Source organism: Polypterus senegalus, chromosome 3 (assembly GCF_016835505.1).
Source record: "Polypterus senegalus isolate Bchr_013 chromosome 3, ASM1683550v1, whole genome shotgun sequence".
Taxonomy (NCBI): domain Eukaryota; kingdom Metazoa; phylum Chordata; class Cladistia; order Polypteriformes; family Polypteridae; genus Polypterus; species Polypterus senegalus.
Genome location: NC_053156.1, coordinates 41,023,773 through 41,043,944, shown reverse-complemented (window position 1 = coordinate 41,043,944; position 20,172 = coordinate 41,023,773). Strand labels below are relative to the sequence as shown.

Genomic DNA, 20,172 nt, shown 5'->3' with positions numbered 1-20,172 from the left:
CCATCTTCTAATGGCTATTTCCAGCATGATAATGCACCATGTCACAAAGCAAACGCTGTCTCAAACTAATTTGATGAACATGACAATGAGATCAGTGATCTTCAATGGCCTTCCTGATCACCAGATGTGAATTCAATAGAACACGTTTGGGACGTGATAGAATGGGAAATTCACAGCATGACTATTTCAGCGGACAAATCTACAGAAATTGCATGTCAACATAGACCAGAATCTCTAAGGAATGTTGCCAACATCTTGTGGAATCCATGCCGTAAAGAACTCAGGCTGCTTTGACAGCAAAAGGAGGACCCGCTTAGTATGATGATCCTAATAATGTGCTCAGTGAGTGAATATCCTTCCACTCATTCATTTATTGTACTGCAATGACAAAGTAACAAAATATATTAATTACATTTTCATACCTGCTTAATACACAGTATTTACACAATATGATTGATTCCTGAATTGCAAAGTCATCCTTGCAACTCTGAAGGCTAATATGCTGGTGTGATAGGAGAATTTAATCTGAGGACAGGGTTTCACTGCAGTTCTTTTTTCTCCAGTTCTGATGCAGCCCCCTCTCCCCCCTCGCATACTTTGGAAATGGAGCTCATAAAGGTGACTGCAGTCTGGAGCTGACATAACATTCCAGTGAGAATGTACTGTAACAGTCCTTATTCCAGGGCTTGTTTCAAATAAATACTACCTCCATCCTGCTCTTTTCTAAGCTTACTATTGGGTTGTCATTAGTGGCTTTGAGTGTGGTTTGGTGGTTTTGGTCTTACACTTTCAGTGGCGACTAGAGCATAGCAGGTTCAAAATCTGACTCAAGCAAAGACGTAATCTAATCAAGAATACTCCCAACATAAAAATGTGCATGTCTGTTAGTTGTTCTGTGCAGTACATGCAATACATAAAAGTTTGGGATTGTGTTAATTTGAAAATGCAGGGAAGATTATGGAAGGGTGATTATACAGTCCTGTACAAAACAGGAAGACTGAGATTTTTTGCGATCTCATCTTTTCTTGAATGTGGCACTACGGGTAGCTGCTGGATGACCCTCATAGCCCTGGTCCACCTGCCAAGTCCCGCAGTTGGAGCTCTCAAACTAAGCAGGTGTGTCCCAATGTTAAGTGACGCGTTTTTAAAGCCCTCGCGACTCTTTGCGTTCGCAGATTTCAGCCCGTCCATTCACACCCCTTTAGCGCTAATTTTAAAAGCCCCTCCGTCTATTTTTATATTTTACATTGTAAAAGTCTTGCAAGCATTACTTTTAATTTATTTTACATATTCCACCATTAAATAATGCCATCAGACTATTACCGACTTGAATTTGTGTTTCTTACTTTTTTTTTCAGCCTCGCTAGTTCAAAAAGTTGCCAGTTGCCTGTGGTAATAACTAGTTAAATTTAAGTAACTGGAGCTGATGTAAGACTGAGCATGACTACTACTGATTATTCCCCCCTCCCCAATAATTTTACACAGGGTGGGGGATGAAAATAATATGAGGTAGCCATATTTGTTTCATTTGCATTAGTTTCTGCAGTGCAGATAGTCGTTTATGAAAAAGGAGCCTGATAATAATAATAATAATAAACTCATATTAACTTTGAAACAGGCAAACATTGTGTACTGCATGTCGCAAAGCGCGCGGGAGAAACGATCTTAACAAACAAAGTGTATTGGGGGTAGGGAGGGGGCGCTTTTGAAATAATATAGTCAGCCATTTTTTATGTAAGGCTTTTTTCTGTAGGGGGGGTTGTTAAAAAATAAATATAAGGGCGGCCATCTTTGTTTCTCTGCCTCTGTGTAAAATATTCCAAACGCCCCCCACTTTGCCGATTTGAATATTAAATAAATTTCATAATTGGCGAAAGGTCCGGGCTTTTTTCCCCTCTCTTTCGGGGCACAAGCGGCGGAATGATGTCCTCTCCGCTTCAGGATTGTGATGAAGATGAGGGCATGGCGGTTCACTCCGAGGGAGGAGATTTCGAGGATGAAGAAGACGAAGGAGCACCAGACGAAAACACAAGCGACATATACCCGCCGGCGGCGGCAGCAGAAACTGCAGCAGCGGCTCAAGGTACAGTAAAGCAGGGACGGGACGCCGCGGGAGCGCGCATAGAATGCTCCGAATCGCTCCATTCCATTTCTTCCACTCCCAACGTACTCTCGACCGTAGCGTTTTCTGAAATAAAAAAAAAATCCAGCTACAGATACGGAGTTCAAGAAATATCCCTTTTTATATCTTTTGGAGAGGGGATACTCTCTCTTTTCTCTGTATAACTTGACTCCCCGCGTGAGATGGGAGCTCAGTGTCCCTTTGAAACCTTCACCTCTTCTCTCCTCCCCTCTTTCTTCTCCACTCCAGTGAACTCCACACCACAGCTCCCAGCAACAGCGGGGTCGGGTCTCCCTCGTGCAAATTAGCAAGCTGTACAACTAGCCATCGCACACGGGGGGAGGGGGGCTTCGTGGGGTGCGCGGATGCAACCTGGAAGCTTGAGAAAAATCCGCTCGCCGAACATTTGAACAAAGCTTAAAAATGGGATTGCAGTTCTTCATTTGTATAAAGTAAACCCCCCCCTTTTTGTTAATCGTTAATTTACAAACAAAAGGATGCGAAAATCGACATCCCATAAGCAGAACTTGTGGGAAAAGATCAAATCTGAAGCTGGTGAAAATCTTTTTTTAAATATTTTTCAAGGTGTACAATTACTGTCTGAACGTATAGAATTCTCTCGACATAAATATCACCAGATCGTGTTCCGATGTAATTCTTTCATCGGACAAAGAAATAAAGGGGGAGGGATTGTCGCAAGGAAAATGTCGTCTAATAAAATCTATACAGTAAAAAGGTGTGCTCTCTTGTACCTCGCTAATAAATTGTATGCGAAACACTATACACGGGGTGCATACTCAGATGGCCTTCTAAAGTTTAAAGAAGTAAATCAAAAAGTTGTGAATTTAAGGGTCGTTTCCAACAAAGAGCACACAGGCAACGCGTTTAATGTTCATACGCTTTTGCGTTTTAGGAAGGGACCAAAAAAAGTAGCATATGCATTGACTGCTTTGTTTCATTTTTTCACGGTCATTATTTATGCATACATTATATATAGGTTTCGCATTATTTTGATGTTTCTCCCATTTTTTTTTGGTAAATAGTACTGCAAATAGAAATTTTTCATTGGATTGGATAAATTTACATTTTCCACCACACTCTAAATAATTGAATCTACCAACGCAGAATAACAGTTAGGTTTTGTTTTAATAGCGCCGGCTACGTCATCGAGTCGAAGGGGATGTTTTCTAGAAAGGTAAATTTCGTAGATTAGTCGACATAACGGGAATTTACTGCTCTGTGCCCAAGTTCGCGTTTTGTGACACCGCGCACTTTCAGCGATTCCCAGCCGCGTTACGGTCGGTTGTGCCAGGAAGGCTAAAAGGCAGTGAACTTTAGCAGCTGTGCGGGTGAAAAGAGCACGTGCGCATTCTGAAAAATATACATCAAACATATCGAACAACATATTCGACATGTTTGCCACACAGTGATCATAGGTTATTACGCCGTGTAATGTGAAATTCTTACAGAATGAAAAAGTCACGAAGCAATCTTAACTAAATGCATTAGTGGGGTTGGGGTACCGTCCCAGCCTTTACATTATATACCACTGTATTATAATATTTTAAGCGTATTCATAAAATCCACAATGGAGTAAATGCATTACTTATATGGTACACAAGATGAAATGTGATTTCTGCTTATACAACGATGAGCAAACGGTTATCAAACAGCATATTTGCAACCTTATTATCAAGCTCACTCTGTTTTAGAGCTAAAACTTAACAAAAACATCATTTTACTAACCCTTTTCTTTTATTGTTCCCAGTAGAAAACTGCACAGAATATTAATTTTAAAGAGTTCACACATGGTTAGTCTTACATTAACGTTATGTGACAAAGAGAAAACTGATTTTAAAAAAGCTGCCATAATCATTTAGTTAGGGATTGTGTTACCATACATCCACAAAAAGAAAAATAACAGATAATTACACTCTGAAAAATCAGTATGGCTGTTATTTTATGCAGCACAGTATTGCAGCTATCCTAAAATGCTTTTCCAAAGCAATAGTAAAATTATGTACAGTACACATGTAATTTACAGTTAGATCCCAGACAGTTTATTCCAGTCTGGGGATGCTTAACCATATTATTATTCACAAATTCAAATTAAGCATTCTACCTATTGAACCATTATTGTTTGTATATTATTTTATGATAAGCTGTTACATGGTCATTTTTATGTATTGTAAAATGGAAGTGAAACAAACTAAAAGCATGACATTCATTCATTGTCAAAAGACACTTGAGCTGGTACAGGTTTGTGATGAACCAGGGCTTGTCCAGGCTGTTTTGACCCCACGGCAGGAACCAATCCTATGTGGGGTACCAGTACATTGCACACAATACTCATTAATGACAGATTACTTACCCTATCTTACTTTTCTCATAAAGCTGGGGTAAATCAAACCACTCAAAGTAAACACCAGTGCTTAAGCTGGGACTGAGCCAGGACTAGACAGCAGTGAGGCAGCAGCACTAACAATTTATTCAGAATGTTACATGGCGTAGATGGTGTTAATAACTGTTAACACTTCATTTTTTATATTTCATTGTGTGCCAATAATATTTCAGGTCAGGTTGGGGAGCTTGCATATGCAAAAATATCCTGTTATTGGCCAACAACAAAAAAGCCATAACAACAAAACTACAAAGATTCTTCTAATGTAACTATCAGTTTAAAAATATCTGGCCCATGAAGTAATGGTATTTTATGCAAATGTATAGATAACAAATACAACATATAATTACAGTGATTCAACAAGTATACCAGCGACTAGGCATTCTGCTAAGCGCTTTTGGCTATTATTAATGACACTCGTTTGGACTGCCACTGCTGCCAGTAGAGGACTCCCAGGCTGCACCATTCTGAGAAGTAATTCTGCCCTTTGTGATATAAAATGTTTCTAACTTTATAGAAGATAATGTTAGAATGACAAGCGTCCGTAAAATTAAACAGTAGATGTTTCAAATAATAACAAGCCCATGACTATTTGCATTTGCATCATATGGCAAATGCAATACTTTTGTAAAATATTATGGATGCATTATAATGGCTAATTTGACAATCCGGTGAAAATTATACAGCTATTAATTTCATAAGTGTGACAATATGTTTTAAAAACATGTATTTATTATCTTTCCCATAATTCCAATAGTGCAATCATAATGACTAAATAATATGCATGTGCGCTTTTTGTATTTTATTCTCTGAGAAACACTTGTAGGATGCCCAAATTGAAATTGTTATGGTGTTACGGCAAATAACAAAATAACAATATAGTCTACACAGGTCAGTGTGACTGGGTTCTCATTGTGGAACACATTACCATTATGTTTTGGATGAAAATAAAATTTTGCTGATAAGTCAGAAAATTGGGACAGAGTTTTGGGCTTACTGTGCATTGTTAACAACAAACATATCCACTTTTTCTTTAAACATTACTTTTCTATATCAATTCTTCTAATGCTTTTCTGACGAAAACAAGATATTAAGCCATCTTTATTTGTTCCTTACTGTATACACAAATTATTCTAAATATTTAGAAGTTACAAGAAGAACAAAGTTACAGAATCAGTACAACTAGGGTGTTGTACAGTGTTAGCCATTATAGATGTAGTAAGGAGTCAAGGAAAATGACACCTGATATTGGCTAAAAAGATTACAAAATGCAGGCTTTCGAAGAAGGGGCCATGAATTGCCTCGAAAGCTTGCATATTGTAATCTTTTTAGTTAGCCAATAAAAGGTGTCACTTTGCTTGACTTCTCACTAGAATCAGTACACAAATGGTTCTTTTCAGAAATTATTTATGACAAAAGTTGGTTTAGCATTAAAATCCTAGCTATAAACTCCGGATAGGTTTAATGCAAAAGAGTATTGAAGTTGAAGGCTATTAATATGGACAGCACACATGAAAGTTAATTTTTGGCTGTAGATTGGCTTAGTAAATAATTATGAGTGAATGTGGGTGAGTATACCAATGTACCTTGAGACTGACCAGGGTTGATTCCAACCTTGCACCCAATGCTTTTGGGATAGTTTCCAGTCTTCGTTATCTTCTAATTGGGCTGACTGGGTTTGGAGTGAATAGATGGAGGGATTTAGAGGATTAAGATTATCGACAAAGCTTCTGGATCATATTAAAAGAAATGCATATTGTTGCCTATGATTAAAAAGGTGAAATGCACCGTTTCTTCCATGAATAATATTTATCAACCTATACGCAGTTAATCTAATTTTTGTTTATATTTTTGCACACATACATATTGTGAATGAATCAGTGTTTTATTTATGTGCTTTAAAACAGTGCTTTGTGTAAGAAAAATATTTCATGAATATTTTAGGTAGCTTGTGTTTTACTGTGGTTAAAATGAGTGACATATCATTTCTTATAATTTTCCCGTACTCTTAAATTTTAATATTTGGCAAAAGGTTGTGGTGCATATGTTAACTTCATTTTGATGAAATCGTTGTAAACTTATGTTTGTCATTTGAAGAAACACCAATTTTCTTCTGTGTTTCTTGTGTTCTGAATGTCAGGTCATCTTTGAAGTAATAATTAGAAATAGTTCTTATACCGTTTTGTCGTCTTTTTCTTGGTTCTTGTGGCATAAAGCATAAGGTTGGTATTTTTCAAGTTGAAGGAATTTCTTCACAAACATGGTATAATTGCATTTGGCATGCAAAATTGTGTTCTAAAGTTATGTGCTTTCTATACTTGTTTAAAAATAACTTGCCCATACTGGCACTTTACAATGGAGGCAACGGGACACAAAATACCACTGAAAAAAAAATTAGTTTGGACGCAAGCGTCAGTAGGCTTTGTGCCCTAGCAACCTGAAGTTACCTGAACTGTTCTATAACATTTCAGTAATCTTTGCTGATCATTGTGATCATAATAAAGATCATTACGATTGCAATAGACGATTTGAATTTATGACTGCAGAATTATGGTATTTGAGGGTTCCTCTAGAGTGTGTCTTTCTCATGCATGATTTGGCTCAAAAACTAATCAGCACATCGTCATCTCATAGCAGGCTTAAGTTTTGAGTTTGACATTTTTCCGTCCAGCCGTTTTAGCTCAAGACCATCCTCAAGAAACTGTGACACATACCCATCATCGAGATATCAATGTTTCCGGTATCAGGGGACCCTAAAACACCAAGATCCGTTGAAAACCAGAGATAGAAATTTTTGACAAATCCTCCCCCATAGACAGTAGATTATGGTGGGGGAGGGCACAAAGCAAAGCATAAAAACTTACTGAATAATCTCCATTTTTTAAACCAAGACAGTTTTCAAGTATTGACCTGTGCCTCGCGATTACACACTCATTGTACAATAGTTTAAACATGTCATTTAAAAAAAAAAAAAAATTGTGAGATTCAGCTATGTTAAAGAACGACCAGCTGTGCACACTACCTCAGCGTTTGTCCTCTTCCACAATAACCTTTTACCTCATGGGGCGCAGTTTCCACCCAAAACACAAAATCACATAAAATGGTGTCTGCCATGTGATTGGTTTTGTTTGGATTTATGTTTGTATTTATATGGGAACTCGCACAATAGAATAGAAAATGTATACTTGAGAAAAATAGTGCCAAGGATATGCAATGAAATGATTATTTCTAGATCCCTTTCGTCGTCATGACCATGTGTTCAAAACATGGCATGATTTCTTTTAGTTTTGTAGTCTTTTATTTTCCCCACTGGGGGCTTACCCCTTCTCGCTTCGCTCGCCAACCCCCATTTTCTGCACTATGCGCCAGCCATTTTGCGTCTCTACTGCTTGTGTTGTGAAGAGGGGGCTGAATGCACCCCAAGTAGACGCAGTCGCTCCTCCGAAACCCCCTCTTAAACGGTGATACAATGGGAAACAAATAGTTTTTTTACCTCATCTTTGCTCAATCAGCTGCTGACTTTCTGCTGCTGCCGTGCCGCGTGATCTGCATCTCGTGCTGCACTTTGAACATTTAAAAGCCTGTACAGCAGCTGTCTTTTTCATCTACTCTTTGTCTTTTATTTCTGGCCCCGGGTAAATCTTTTGGCAAAAACTCTTGTCTCGCGGGACATGAGTGCTTGATATTTTTTGGTTTATAATTTAAAAACAGAATAAGAATCTGAAAATCTAACAATATAACAATAAAGTTTGATAAATTCTGAAAAGAATGATACCAAACATATATGTATAGGTTTTAAAATAAGCCCGATTTAAAGCGTGACAAAAAACATGACATAAAAACATCACATAAAATCGTTGCACTTTTAGGCTTAGGATTTTATATATATGGAGTAGATTAGCCTTCATTGTAAAGTGCCAGTGTGGGCAATATATTTTTTTTTAATGTACGGAACATACTTAACTTTAGAACACAATTTTGTGCGGCAAATGCATATATACCATATTTGTGAAGAAAAAACTTTGACTTGAAAAATACTGATGTATCCTTTAAACTGTGACTTAATGAAACCAGCCTCGTTCATTGGTAAAATATGGTCAAAAATAAAAAGTGCAGTAGGTTATTTATTGTATTAGCATTTTTTTTTCATATTGTACACAATTTGACTTTTTTTCTTCCTAGATATACACTGTAGCTGCTCATTAGGCAGTTCTTGATGTTTATTGCTATATTTATTTCAGACACTTTAATAATAACTACCATGATCCTTTGTTCTTATGCACCTTGTTGGCTAAAGAATATACAATGCAGTATGATTGAATTTTCAGTTCTTCCCCATCCAATTTGAAAGTAAAAGAGCTGCGTCCCATTTGTGAATTAAATTGTACAGGTTGTCAGCTCACTGACTCAGTATGTGGAGTACACTGGTGGAAAGCTGCCTCCTTCTGCTAGTGGGGTGGGACAGAAGAAGACAATTTTAATTAAAGCATTTTATATGTTTGTTAGATACAAACATTTAAAACTATCCATCTATCCATTATCCAACCCGCTATATCCCAACTACAGGGTCACGGGGGTCTGCTGGAGCCAATCCCAGCCAACACAAGGCGCAAGGCAGGAAACAAACCCTGGTCAGGGTGCACACACACACACATGCACAATTTAGAATCACCAGTGCACCAAACCTGCATGTCTTTGGACTGTTGGAGGAAACCGGAGCACCCGGAGGAAACCCACGCAGACATGGGGAGAACATGCAAACTCCATGCAGGGAGGACCCAGGCAGCGAACCTGGGTCTCCTAACTGCGAGGCAGCAGAGCTAACCACTGCGCCACTGTGCCTAATTAAGTTTTATTTGTTTACTTGTTAGCTAGAAATTTTTCATGTACTGTAATCATGAAAAAACATCCAGGCACTTTATACCCCACATCACTAGGAACTAGGTAGTTTTTTTCTTTTATGGACAGTTGTAATTAAAAATATTTTCTGTTATGTTTTAGGGACAAAAGTTTACATGTTGGCTAGGGTCTAAGATCTCACAAAAAACTGCATCAAATTGTTTCTACGTGTGATAGATGCAAGGTAATTAACCTATGGCATCAACATATTTTAATATCCAAATATATCAGTAAAGATGTCATTTTATTCCTGTAAATCTAAATAATCTGTTGTTGTATCATTCATTAAAGGACCAGTAATACCATATTTACTGAAATGGGTGAATGGTGTTTCTCATTTCTTTTCAGCAAATCAAACTCAAACTCTGATTTTATACACTTGATTAGTGATTTACACCCATGCTCAAAGCAAACCAGCATCTAGCCTTCACACATAAAATATGTATATGTCAATTTTTTGCAATTGTAAGATATCAGTGAGAGATATTTACGACACTCTTATAATATTGCACAGCCCCATTGAGGCAGAGACAGAAACACTGCTTGAGCTTGTGAAGGTCCGCTAACTATGATGGCTATAGTAGTAAATGCAATTGTAATACAAGCTTGTCCACATTTTGTGTGCATGTGCTTTTGTATTTTCTACCTGTATTTCACCCTGTAGTATGCCAATATTGTTACTAGGCAGATACTAGGACATTTTTAAAAATATAATCCCAGTGATGGTTTTTGTAATAAAATGATCCAAGATAAAATAACTTGAATAGAAGACAAACCTGTTTTAATAATTTAGTATGCTTGTCCCAACTTTCAGACGTCTTTTATTCTAAATAAACTGTATAAATGAGTGGGTGCTATTATATTGGGATTGTCATAGTGTGTTATCTAACAGTGGATTGAGAAATGGTTTAAATCATAGATAGGTCGCTCTTATTATGGAAGGTAGCATTTTTCTCCCCATATGCATACAGTATGGTCCTCTGTAGACTAAAATTTCCTTCTTTTGCTGAAAGACATGCTGTTAGATTGACTATTTATTCTCAGTTTGGCCTGGTGTCTGCATCCCTTTTCAGGCCTGAAGAATGCATCTGTTGTTCCAGCACCTCACAATTACTGAATTTAGTGGAGAAAATAGCTACATCATCCTAATAAAATGGAAGTATGGGATATCATTTTTTAAAATATTTTGAGCATGTGTAAAGTATTCAAAATTCTTCAACCAAGGATTGGTGGATTTAATTTCTTACTGTAATAAGGTGTTCCAGACCTACAATAAACTTTTTTTATTTAAACTATTTTTGCGTCTGTGTTTACAGAATGCCCAAATTAAAATAAACATTTGAGTTTTACATTTCAAACTAATGCCTCATATGCCCTATGATCATTTAGAGACAAAGCTGAGCTTCATTTCAGGTCGACTACTAGTGGATCATAACTCTGCCTAAATTATTTTCAGTTGTTTGCTTTTGTATTTTTAAAAAGAGCAAACATGGATAGAACTGACAGTATATTAACTCATGAGACATCTGAAGCATCCACTAAAACAGGTTTTTCTTAAATGTTTTTTGTCATGACCCAGAAATACCCTTTGTAGTGTTTCAAGGCCAATTTCTTGTTGAATGACTGGACGATAGTCAAAGCAGCTGGTGGTTGCCCCTTTGGAGAATCGTGGCTGATCATCAGAGCACAGAATGGTGGGGCTTATCTCCCTTAGAAAATCATGTAAGATTGTCAGCAGGGAAGTGGTTATCAAAGATGATCATTAGACCAATGTCAATTGCTTAATCAACCTGAAGCCACCCACAGCGACCCACTTAGCAAATCTTTTAATGCTCATTACAATTAAATAAAACAGTAAGTCACAACCCAAACTTTAAGAAACCTTGCTCTAAGCCTTTCCCTGTTTATTATTATTAACGGAAATAATAAAGCATTTTTTCCCAAGTGTTCTAAAAGTCCACAAATATAATTTTGAATACATATCTTTAGTAGAAAAAGTAGGGTAAATATATATTTGTATATTTTCATTTTCAGTTTTCATTTGATTACGGAGAATGGTTAGAGTTAAAAGTAAAAGGCCATCTTAACTCTTAAGAAGAAAAGTGTAGCACATCAAAGATACCCTGTTGAAACAACTTAAAAGTTTACCATAGCATTGTTATTGTCATTCTCTCCATCAGGGTCAAATTCATGGTTGTAAAGTATTACTTTTGTATTTAGGGTTGATAACTTTTTACATTAGGATATATCAGTACTATTAAAATGTGCTTTTTAGAGGTGGTATTAATGACTTAAGGCCACTTAGTGAAGCGGAGACATGAATTGAACCAGCATCCATATAGTTTAAAGTCAAGTGCCTTGGTTACTACACCACACTGCCTATCTTAGTAACCCAGTATCTTTTTTAACCAGTTTTGGCCCAACAATGTGCCACTTCCCCTTTACAAGACCTCAACAGCCATAAAACAATTCTGTTATTTTCTGTGACTGCATCCCTGATGCTTCTTCTTGGAATTCCACTTGTTAATTGCAAGTATTAATGGAAAGAAAGCTATTCCATTTTATATTTGTATATTTGTTATCTGTCTTTAAAAGCAAATTCATGGCAGACATTTGCTTGCTTTGGAAATGTAGTTTAAACTGGCGTCAGATTGTTGAGACTTGTATTCCAATGCAGATGAACAAAAATGTGTATGTGTTAGTTGTCCAGGATTTGCTAGCCTAGCCACCAGTATGTCCGAAAAATATACAAGTGTTTAAGAGCCTTTATAGTAAGCTGAAACATACAGTAAGCTGACCGGTGCATATACCTTCTGGTGTATTTTTGAGGAATGTTTTTTCACTTTCCAGAATTCTGACCAAATAGTATAGCTTTTACAAAGACTTGGAATAAGTATCCAGCCTAGTGATGCACTGGTTGATTCCCAGTCACTAAAAAATGGCTCCCTGGTTCACTTTTTATAAAGCCAACCGCCACCACATATTTTTTTTTTGTTTTGTTTAACCTTGACCTTTGTTTACTTTTATGAGGAGTTTATTCCTCCAATTATTGCATTTTTTATTACTCAGAATAGTCCTTTAAACTACTGTATGTCCACAGTTTTACTTTTAGCAGTGATCATTAACTCTTTCATTGTCCACTCATCTCCTCAGTCTTGAAATGCATATAATTGAGTTATATCTGTCAGATTACTGTTACTTGTATACATTTCTAGTGTACATCTTAGCAATTGTAAGTATTATTTTGTAGTGTTTATTACTTTATGTAGTCTTCTTTCCTTTTGTAATAGTTTTTTACATGGCCAGTTCTTTCATCCCAAAGACAGCATTTCAATTCCTCTCATACATACAGTGTCTTTCACCCTTTTCATCACTTTTTGAAACACCCTACAACCCAGAATTTAACATTGTGCAATTTTATCTTTGAACACTTGTGCCCAGTACAGCTGGAACAGACTCTGTCTCACCATGCAACACTCCATTTGACAAAGAGGTGTCAGAAAATGAATGGCCATTTTCTGTTACAGCTCTTAGTAACTAGTTAATTGGTATCCTGATCTAATTTACTACTTCATTTTAATTAACTTTTTCATCCTTTTAATTATTCCTGGATTGTTATCCGAGATGAAAATTAATTGAGTTCAGATACAAGTGCATGCTACAGTCCTTTCTGTAACAGAGATGCCCAGTCTGTTGTTTTGTTATTTTGTGTGATTGCTAATCTTCAAATGATTACATTATAAAAAACTGTAAAATGGAACTATGAAGCACTGAAGCCCCATTCAAGGTTGTACCTTGTACCTGATGTTGCCAGTGTATTTTTTTGGCCCTTGAACTGGCTATTGTGGTTCTACACTGGATGCATGGACTTTGAAAAGAAAGGGAAAAAAAAAATTACATCTCCAATTTGATTCAGTATAGTGAATTTACATTTACTTGTAGAACAAACATCTGGGTGTATATACTGTAAAGTGGAATGTAACATTCTCAATGCTGAGCCTGTTTCAGGGAGCAGTGAATGCAAGGCACAAAACCACTTCCTGGACAAGGTGCTAATCCATCACTGAGCCAGTTCACAAAACACAGGGCTAACTTGGAATATGATTTAGACACGTGGAAGGAACTTTTGTCTATGTGAACAATGACCATACACATGATTCAAACCCAGGATGTTGTATCTGTGACAGGGCAGTGCTAGCCATTTTGTCAACATGCAACCATTGTTTGGCATGGGAGACCAACTAGAAAAAACTTGGGTTGCTGCTGTAAAATGTGTTGGTGAGGCCAACAGAAGAACTTACCTTGTGATCTGTGTGTGGGTTCCAGTGCCCCAATGCAATGAGGGGAACTCTATGCTGTAAAAATGGTGCCCCTCCTTCGGGTGAAATGTAAAACCGAAGTCCTGAATCTCTGTGGTCATAAAAGATGACCAAGGGCATCCTTCAATAGGAATAGGGCACACTACAATGTCCTGGCTAAATTTCCTACCATAATCTTGTCCATTCTGGTAACTAATGATCTCCTGTCATTTATTAGCTAATTATCTCTCTCACTCCTTCACTACCTAATAGCTGAGTAAGCATACTGGCACAAAAATGGCTCCCATCGCATCATGTAGGTGAATGCCTCGTATTAGTGGTGGTTGGAGTGGCTCCCCACTGTCTACATAAAGTGTTTTGAGTGTGTAGGAATGTAACTATCTATCTAGAATACTAAAGGGAGACTCTAGATTTAATTAACGAGTAATTGATAGCATATGTTGCCTGATTAATGAATCTGTGGGTCATAAAACCAACTTCCACAGTGTCTGTAGTGGGCAACATACCTTAAAAAAAATGAAAAGATCAGTCAAGTATCCAGTACATTGCAGGGCACACTCTGATAATAGACCATTTTACAATTTCCTAAAATCATGGCCTTGTCATGTAGGAAGAAAAGCAGAGTACCCAAAAATTAGGGTTCCCAGGTCAGGGGGGAATCCACGGCCATTGGAGGAATTCTTAAAAATAACGTATTTTGTCATGCCAGTTACCTTCCTATGGATTTGTCATACTTCCACGTTAATCCGATTGATGATAACAAAGTCAGCAATGTGCTCCGCCCACTCATTTCTATGCTCAGGGATTGATGGTCATCTGATAGTAGCATTCTTATCGTGCACCAGCCTATACTCCCCTTGTTAATTTCTCTGACTTTATTAAGATTTAGTATGGTGGCCCAAACTGCCAAAGCATCAAGGTACAGGCAAACATCCTTCAGTAAACAAGAGTACAGAACAAGGGTATATAGATAATTTCAGTTCCATAGATGATTGCTTTTGCTTTTCTAAAATTGGTTGGCTTGTACATGAAACTATGATTGCATCATTACATTTTTGGATAAACACTATCTTGAGTTATCCAGCTTTAAAATGAAACTTAACATCAATGCTCAACACTGCCTTTACATGTTTAGAGTGCTGTTGCCTGCCATCAACCTTCTTATTCTTTACCTGCCTATCCAGAATAGAGACAAAAGGGAGCTGTAGCCTATCCCAGCAATCATGGGACGCAAGACAGGAACAACACTTGGACAGGGTATCAGTCCATCTCTGGGTGACAGTGATCACATCAACGCACACATCCAAGCAAATTTAGAATTGCAAATCCGCCTAACTAGCATGTCATTGTATCATTATACAGTTTTTTTTTTTTTAATCAAGTTGCAAATTTTAACCTGTTTTGGATTGCTAAAAGTGCCCACCATTTGTGAATCTCCACTAGGTATTGCAGACATGGCATTCCTTTTAAATGTCTGTTATTTTATGTCACTTGCAAGTTGTAAATGGACTTTCATTGGAGTAGAGTACAACTTAGCCAACCAGCTCGGGCAACATAATTTACTTGTACATGTGACACGACCTTTCTTTATAATTGCTCAGTGTTTGGAGAAAGTGCAGACATTACAACCTTTGTCGCTATTCAAACCTAGTACGTATCGCCAATAAACCAAACTTCCAAGATTCTGAAAAATATCAGCATGGGGCGCAAATCAGGAACAAGCTCTAGGTAGGACATGTAAATGGAAAAAAAAAGAAATCGTACAGTTATTTAGCAATAACATTGCAAAGCATCCCGCCAAGTCCTGCGTGATCGTTAAGAGATAAAAAGTGTGTTACTTTGGATCAAATTAATCATATCTTAACTGACATGGGCGTGTCCGTATGCATAATGTATTTTACATACAGAATACTGACCAAACTTGTTCAAAAGGAAATAATCTTTTTTTTTAATCGTGAAATCGGTCAAACTGGGCTCAAAACCGCCCTGTCTGGACACGTTGCTCCGGGCAGGTTTAACGTGCGTCGGCAACGCAATGGTGGGTGGTCGCCTGTGTGCTCGCGCGGTAGGCCATCAGCTTTTCTTTTTTTCTGTCTTTACTGGCGGCGTACATGTCGGAAAATCAATGCTGAAGACGTGGGGGAATGTCTAGCAGCCTGTCGGCGAGCGGAAGTGGGAGCGTGTGTGCACGCGCATGCCCCCTGGACAGGTGTTGGCTGGGTCAGTTTCTTAACACAATGAGTGGGCGCCTCATCTGCGAGCGGTAGGCCACATTTTTCTTTCCTTTCTAATTCCTATGATTGTTTTCTTTATGACTGTAATCCCCGCGTCCATCACTACCCCTGCGCCGGTTGTTTGCGACGTTATACGGTTGAATGTCTCGAGCTAGCTAGCCTGCCTACCCCCTCCCTCTTCCCTCCCTTTCTCGCTCGCTCACTTTCCCTCTCTCACTTTTGCTTTATTATTATTTTTTTACTAAGGAGGGGGGCACTGGGCGGGATCAGAATGGAAATTTCTAGCACTTACCAACTGGAGTGCGTATGTTTCCCGAAATGCCAAATATGTATGCATCGTGCACAGCTTCTTTCCTAATGTATATTAACTCTTGCGGGTCCGTAGCAGAGGTTTCGAGCTGTCGCGATGGTCGCATACAAGACTTTGTTTGAATCGTTAAATTGACTGCTTTGTGTTCGATATTCATTAGGTTTGCTCCTTATGCATACGTTATTTTTTTTTATCGGTTAACAATTTTCTTTCATTAGTGCACATAAGACCGCGAGGCCTGTTTGTCACCTTGCTATTGTTGTTACTTGTACTAATGTGAATTATGTTTTTATTGATTAATGAGGAGACAGACACTCGGCTTTTGGAATATTAACGGCAATATTAAAAAGAAAGTACTAGGCCAAAATAACAAAACCGCTAATAAAGAACGTTGAAATGTACGTTATTGATCATGTAAATGGAATTACATTCTTGTGTTAAAACATTGACTTAAAAGGGTGCTAACCTAGTTAATCCATGTTCGGCTAAAATTCTGAATTACCCTAAACCGCCGTAATTCGGGGTGTTCATTAGATTGGATAAACTCTATTAATCCGATGGGGAAATTCAGGTGAGGTAGAAGTAAATAATAATCAAATCGCTGCATCCGATATTTGAAATATTAAAAGGTGTCATTCAATTGAAATGTTTGAATACTAAATATTTCTGATTGTGATAGAAATGTTTCCGATTTTCATCCTGAGGAAGATGTCCAAAGAAGGCTAGATTCCTAGTAAAGGATCAAAAATATGACTGTATTTGTAAACACTGACCATGAAAGAGTCTGAAATGATACACCACATGCTTATGTTTGAAATTTGCCATTTTTAGATTTGTGGAAGTGGTTCTTAATGGGATATAACCACTGGCTATATCAAAAATATATTCGTGATCAGCCACCTCTCCCATTTTTATTTTATTTTTTTTTTTTTAAGTTTTGCAAAATTGAGTAACTTTGATCCCTTGTATCCCATTAAGGGATGAAGTGTTGGGGTCAGTTGATGTGGTGTGCATAACTTTAAATCCTTATGTTCAGGCGCCTATTGGTTTACTGTTTATGATAAAGTGTCATTTTGAGGATTTTATATCATATGTGGAGGTTTTCTCTTACCGTGTCAGTCAGGATCTACTGTGAAAAAAAGTGAAGCGATTACAAAGCATTTATAAGCAATTCTTATGAACACAACACAAAAATAAGGAAATAAACAAGAAGGGTTGAATTAGGTACAATAATGGCTATATTTCACTTGAAGCAGAGGTTTTCAAGCTAGGATCCTGAGGGTCACCAGTTGTGGAACATATGCATTTCAGCCACATCTTCTTATATAATACATTACCACGGCTGTCAGTTTGTCCAGGATTTTAAGTCACCTGTAGCTTGCAAACCGTTTGACCTATTGACCTAATATTTGGTACACATATACTACGTGATGTCTACTATCCGTTTTTTTGGGTGATGATTGACTTCCAAAGTTATTTCTCTTTTTATTTTATTGTAGAATCAACTCTCGGCAGCCACCAGCAGGGTGGCCATGCGGCGCATGCATATGGGCAGCGTTCTCATCACTACCACCTTCCTTGTCACTTCCCCTACCTCTTTATATAATAAATCATTCTTGAGGCAGATTGGACTTTAGTGCCAGCTTAAGTGAAAAATGAAGGAAAACATACTAAGTAATTGCAACACAAACACTGACTTAATCAGTTTTAACATGAAAAGATGCCAAAGAAAGAAGAGAAGAAGTGGGCTGCTAGGGTGGAGAAAAGAGCTGCTCAGGAAGCAGCAAGCGCACCTCTGAGCAATTGAATGCTAAATGTACAGAGAAAGTGTACGAAAACTATGAATGCTCAAGTCAAGTGTATTTACTGCACGTTATCGTGCAGTATGCCATTACTGGTTCTTAATAATACATTTTATTTACAGTATATAGCTCCTTTCCCATTCTCAAGGCTGAATTCCTAATTCCTGTAACGAAACATGCTTCTTTTGTCTTATTTTAATTAATTTGTGTTTAAAGATTCAGAAGCCATAATTCTTTATTTTTCTTTGCCTCTAATTCTTGCTTCTGATTAATTGAGCTAACAAATGGGGGTCTCAAACTTGATTCTGAGGGCAGCCATTTTAAATTCCTCCAGTTTCTTAATTGGAGAGCAGTTCTTTCTAATTCTAATACAGCAGACATTTACATTTATTTACTCAGCAGATGCTTTTATCCAAAGCAACTTACAAAAGAGGCCAACATAATTAAATAAAAATCAGTCTGGGGCACTGTTTGGGAACAAGTGTTTCAGGAGTGGTTGCAGATTCATCATAACAAGTGAAAAGCTCAGAACATAATGGTTGGTTGGTGAATTTCTGGCTAAGCTGTCAAGTTTGTGTAACCACAGGGTTACACAAACTTGACAGCTTAGCCAGAAATTCACCAACCAAGAGAGTCTTCTAATGCTTCTTAAACACATCGTGGGAGTCAGCAGGTAGAATCTATTTGGGTACTGCATTTGACCAGCTAGTAGTTACACAGAGGTGGCATCATCAGACCTGAGTTGTTGAGTAGCAGCAGACTACCCTTGAGTATCTCTGTATATATAGGTGCTTACTGGTTGACTACTTAGTAAGCATCAAGGATTTGAACTTTAATATATGCTGCTACAGGGAGCCAGTAAAGTAATTTGAAAAGAAGAGTGACGAGTGCCTGCCTTGGCTGGATGAGCAGCAGACGTGCCGCTGCATTTTGAATCATTTGCAGTGGCTTGGTGACACACAGTAGTAGTCCAGATGTTTCCAAAACTGATTTTCTTTTTCTCTATCATTAAAATGTACCATTAAAATGTTTTGTGAACCAGAGAAGATGAATATTTCTCAGGTCTTAACTTTTTTCTTTTTACATGCTTTATTGAAATGTATATTGTATGATGGGCACACAGTTTCAGATGGTATCAAGTTAGCTGGCATCTTTTGGCTTCCTTTGCATCATATTGTTTTGTTGCTGGTTTAAAAAAAAAAAAGAAACTGGGTAAGTTTGTAATTTTTCAAGTCAAAATTATTTTTTGACAAACAATGGAATAGATTAATTTGACTAGGGAAATTGTGTTTTTAACTGAAGCACGTCTAATAAATAAAAAAAAATGCTCTGCAGATAAAATTTTAAAACCTGAATGAATAGGTGCAATGTATTTTTAATTTATAAAAATGCTTTGGTAAAGAATACAATTTCCCATGTACATTATGAAGAAATAACTTTGGAGTCAAAAGTACCAGATTTTTTCTTTAAGGATTCAGAATCTCAGAAAAGCATGTTATTTAAAATTAATGCCCAAGAATTTCCATGAGCTACATTAAGTGGTTACTAATTAAAAATTACCTCGCACAAAGCCCTACAGTTGCATTGGCCATTGAGGATTTCAGTTTGACACCAAAGTTGGAGTAAAATGTTTTTTGCAGTGGGGACTGCTAGCCTTTGCACTTCTAAATTTTGCAACATTTTTCAGCCTGAACCATTGATATAAGGCAGGATGGATCCATGCTTTCATGTTGTTGATGCCAAATTCTGACCCTAGCATCTGAATGTCACAGCAGATATTAAGACTCATGAGAATAGGCAACATTTTTGCAATATTACGTTGTCCCATTTTGCTGAGCCTGTGTGAATTGTAGTCTCATTTGCCTGTTCTCAGCTGATAGGGGAGGCACCCGGTGTGGTCTCCTGCTACTGTAGCCCTCTGCTTCAAAGTTTGACATGTTGTGCATTCAGAGATGTTCTTCTGCATACTTCTGCTGTAACAAGTGGTTATTTGAGTTACTATTGCCTTTCTATCAGTTTGAAACAGTCTGGCCATTCTCTTCTGACCACTGGCATCAGCAAGGCACTTTTACCCAGGCAACTGCT

General features: G+C 37.6%; 1 protein-coding gene across 7 annotated transcripts in view; it reads left to right on the top strand.

The window, feature by feature from the left end:
• Nucleotides 1–1,525: 1,525 nt before the first annotated feature.
• chd3 (chromodomain helicase DNA binding protein 3) overlaps nt 1,526–20,172 on the top strand; it is a 171,698-nt gene continuing 153,051 nt past the window's right edge. For 6 of the 7 annotated variants that reach the window (XR_005632883.1, XM_039747026.1, XM_039747025.1 and 3 more), the window contains exon 1: nt 1,528–2,083. Coding sequence is in view for 6 of the 7 variants with exons in the window: in XM_039747026.1 (XP_039602960.1) it covers nt 1,921–2,083 (163 nt within the window). In the remaining variant the exon portion in view is untranslated. Of the gene's footprint in view, nt 2,084–20,172 lie in introns of all 7 variants that reach the window. The other variant, XM_039747022.1, reaches the window with a different exon arrangement.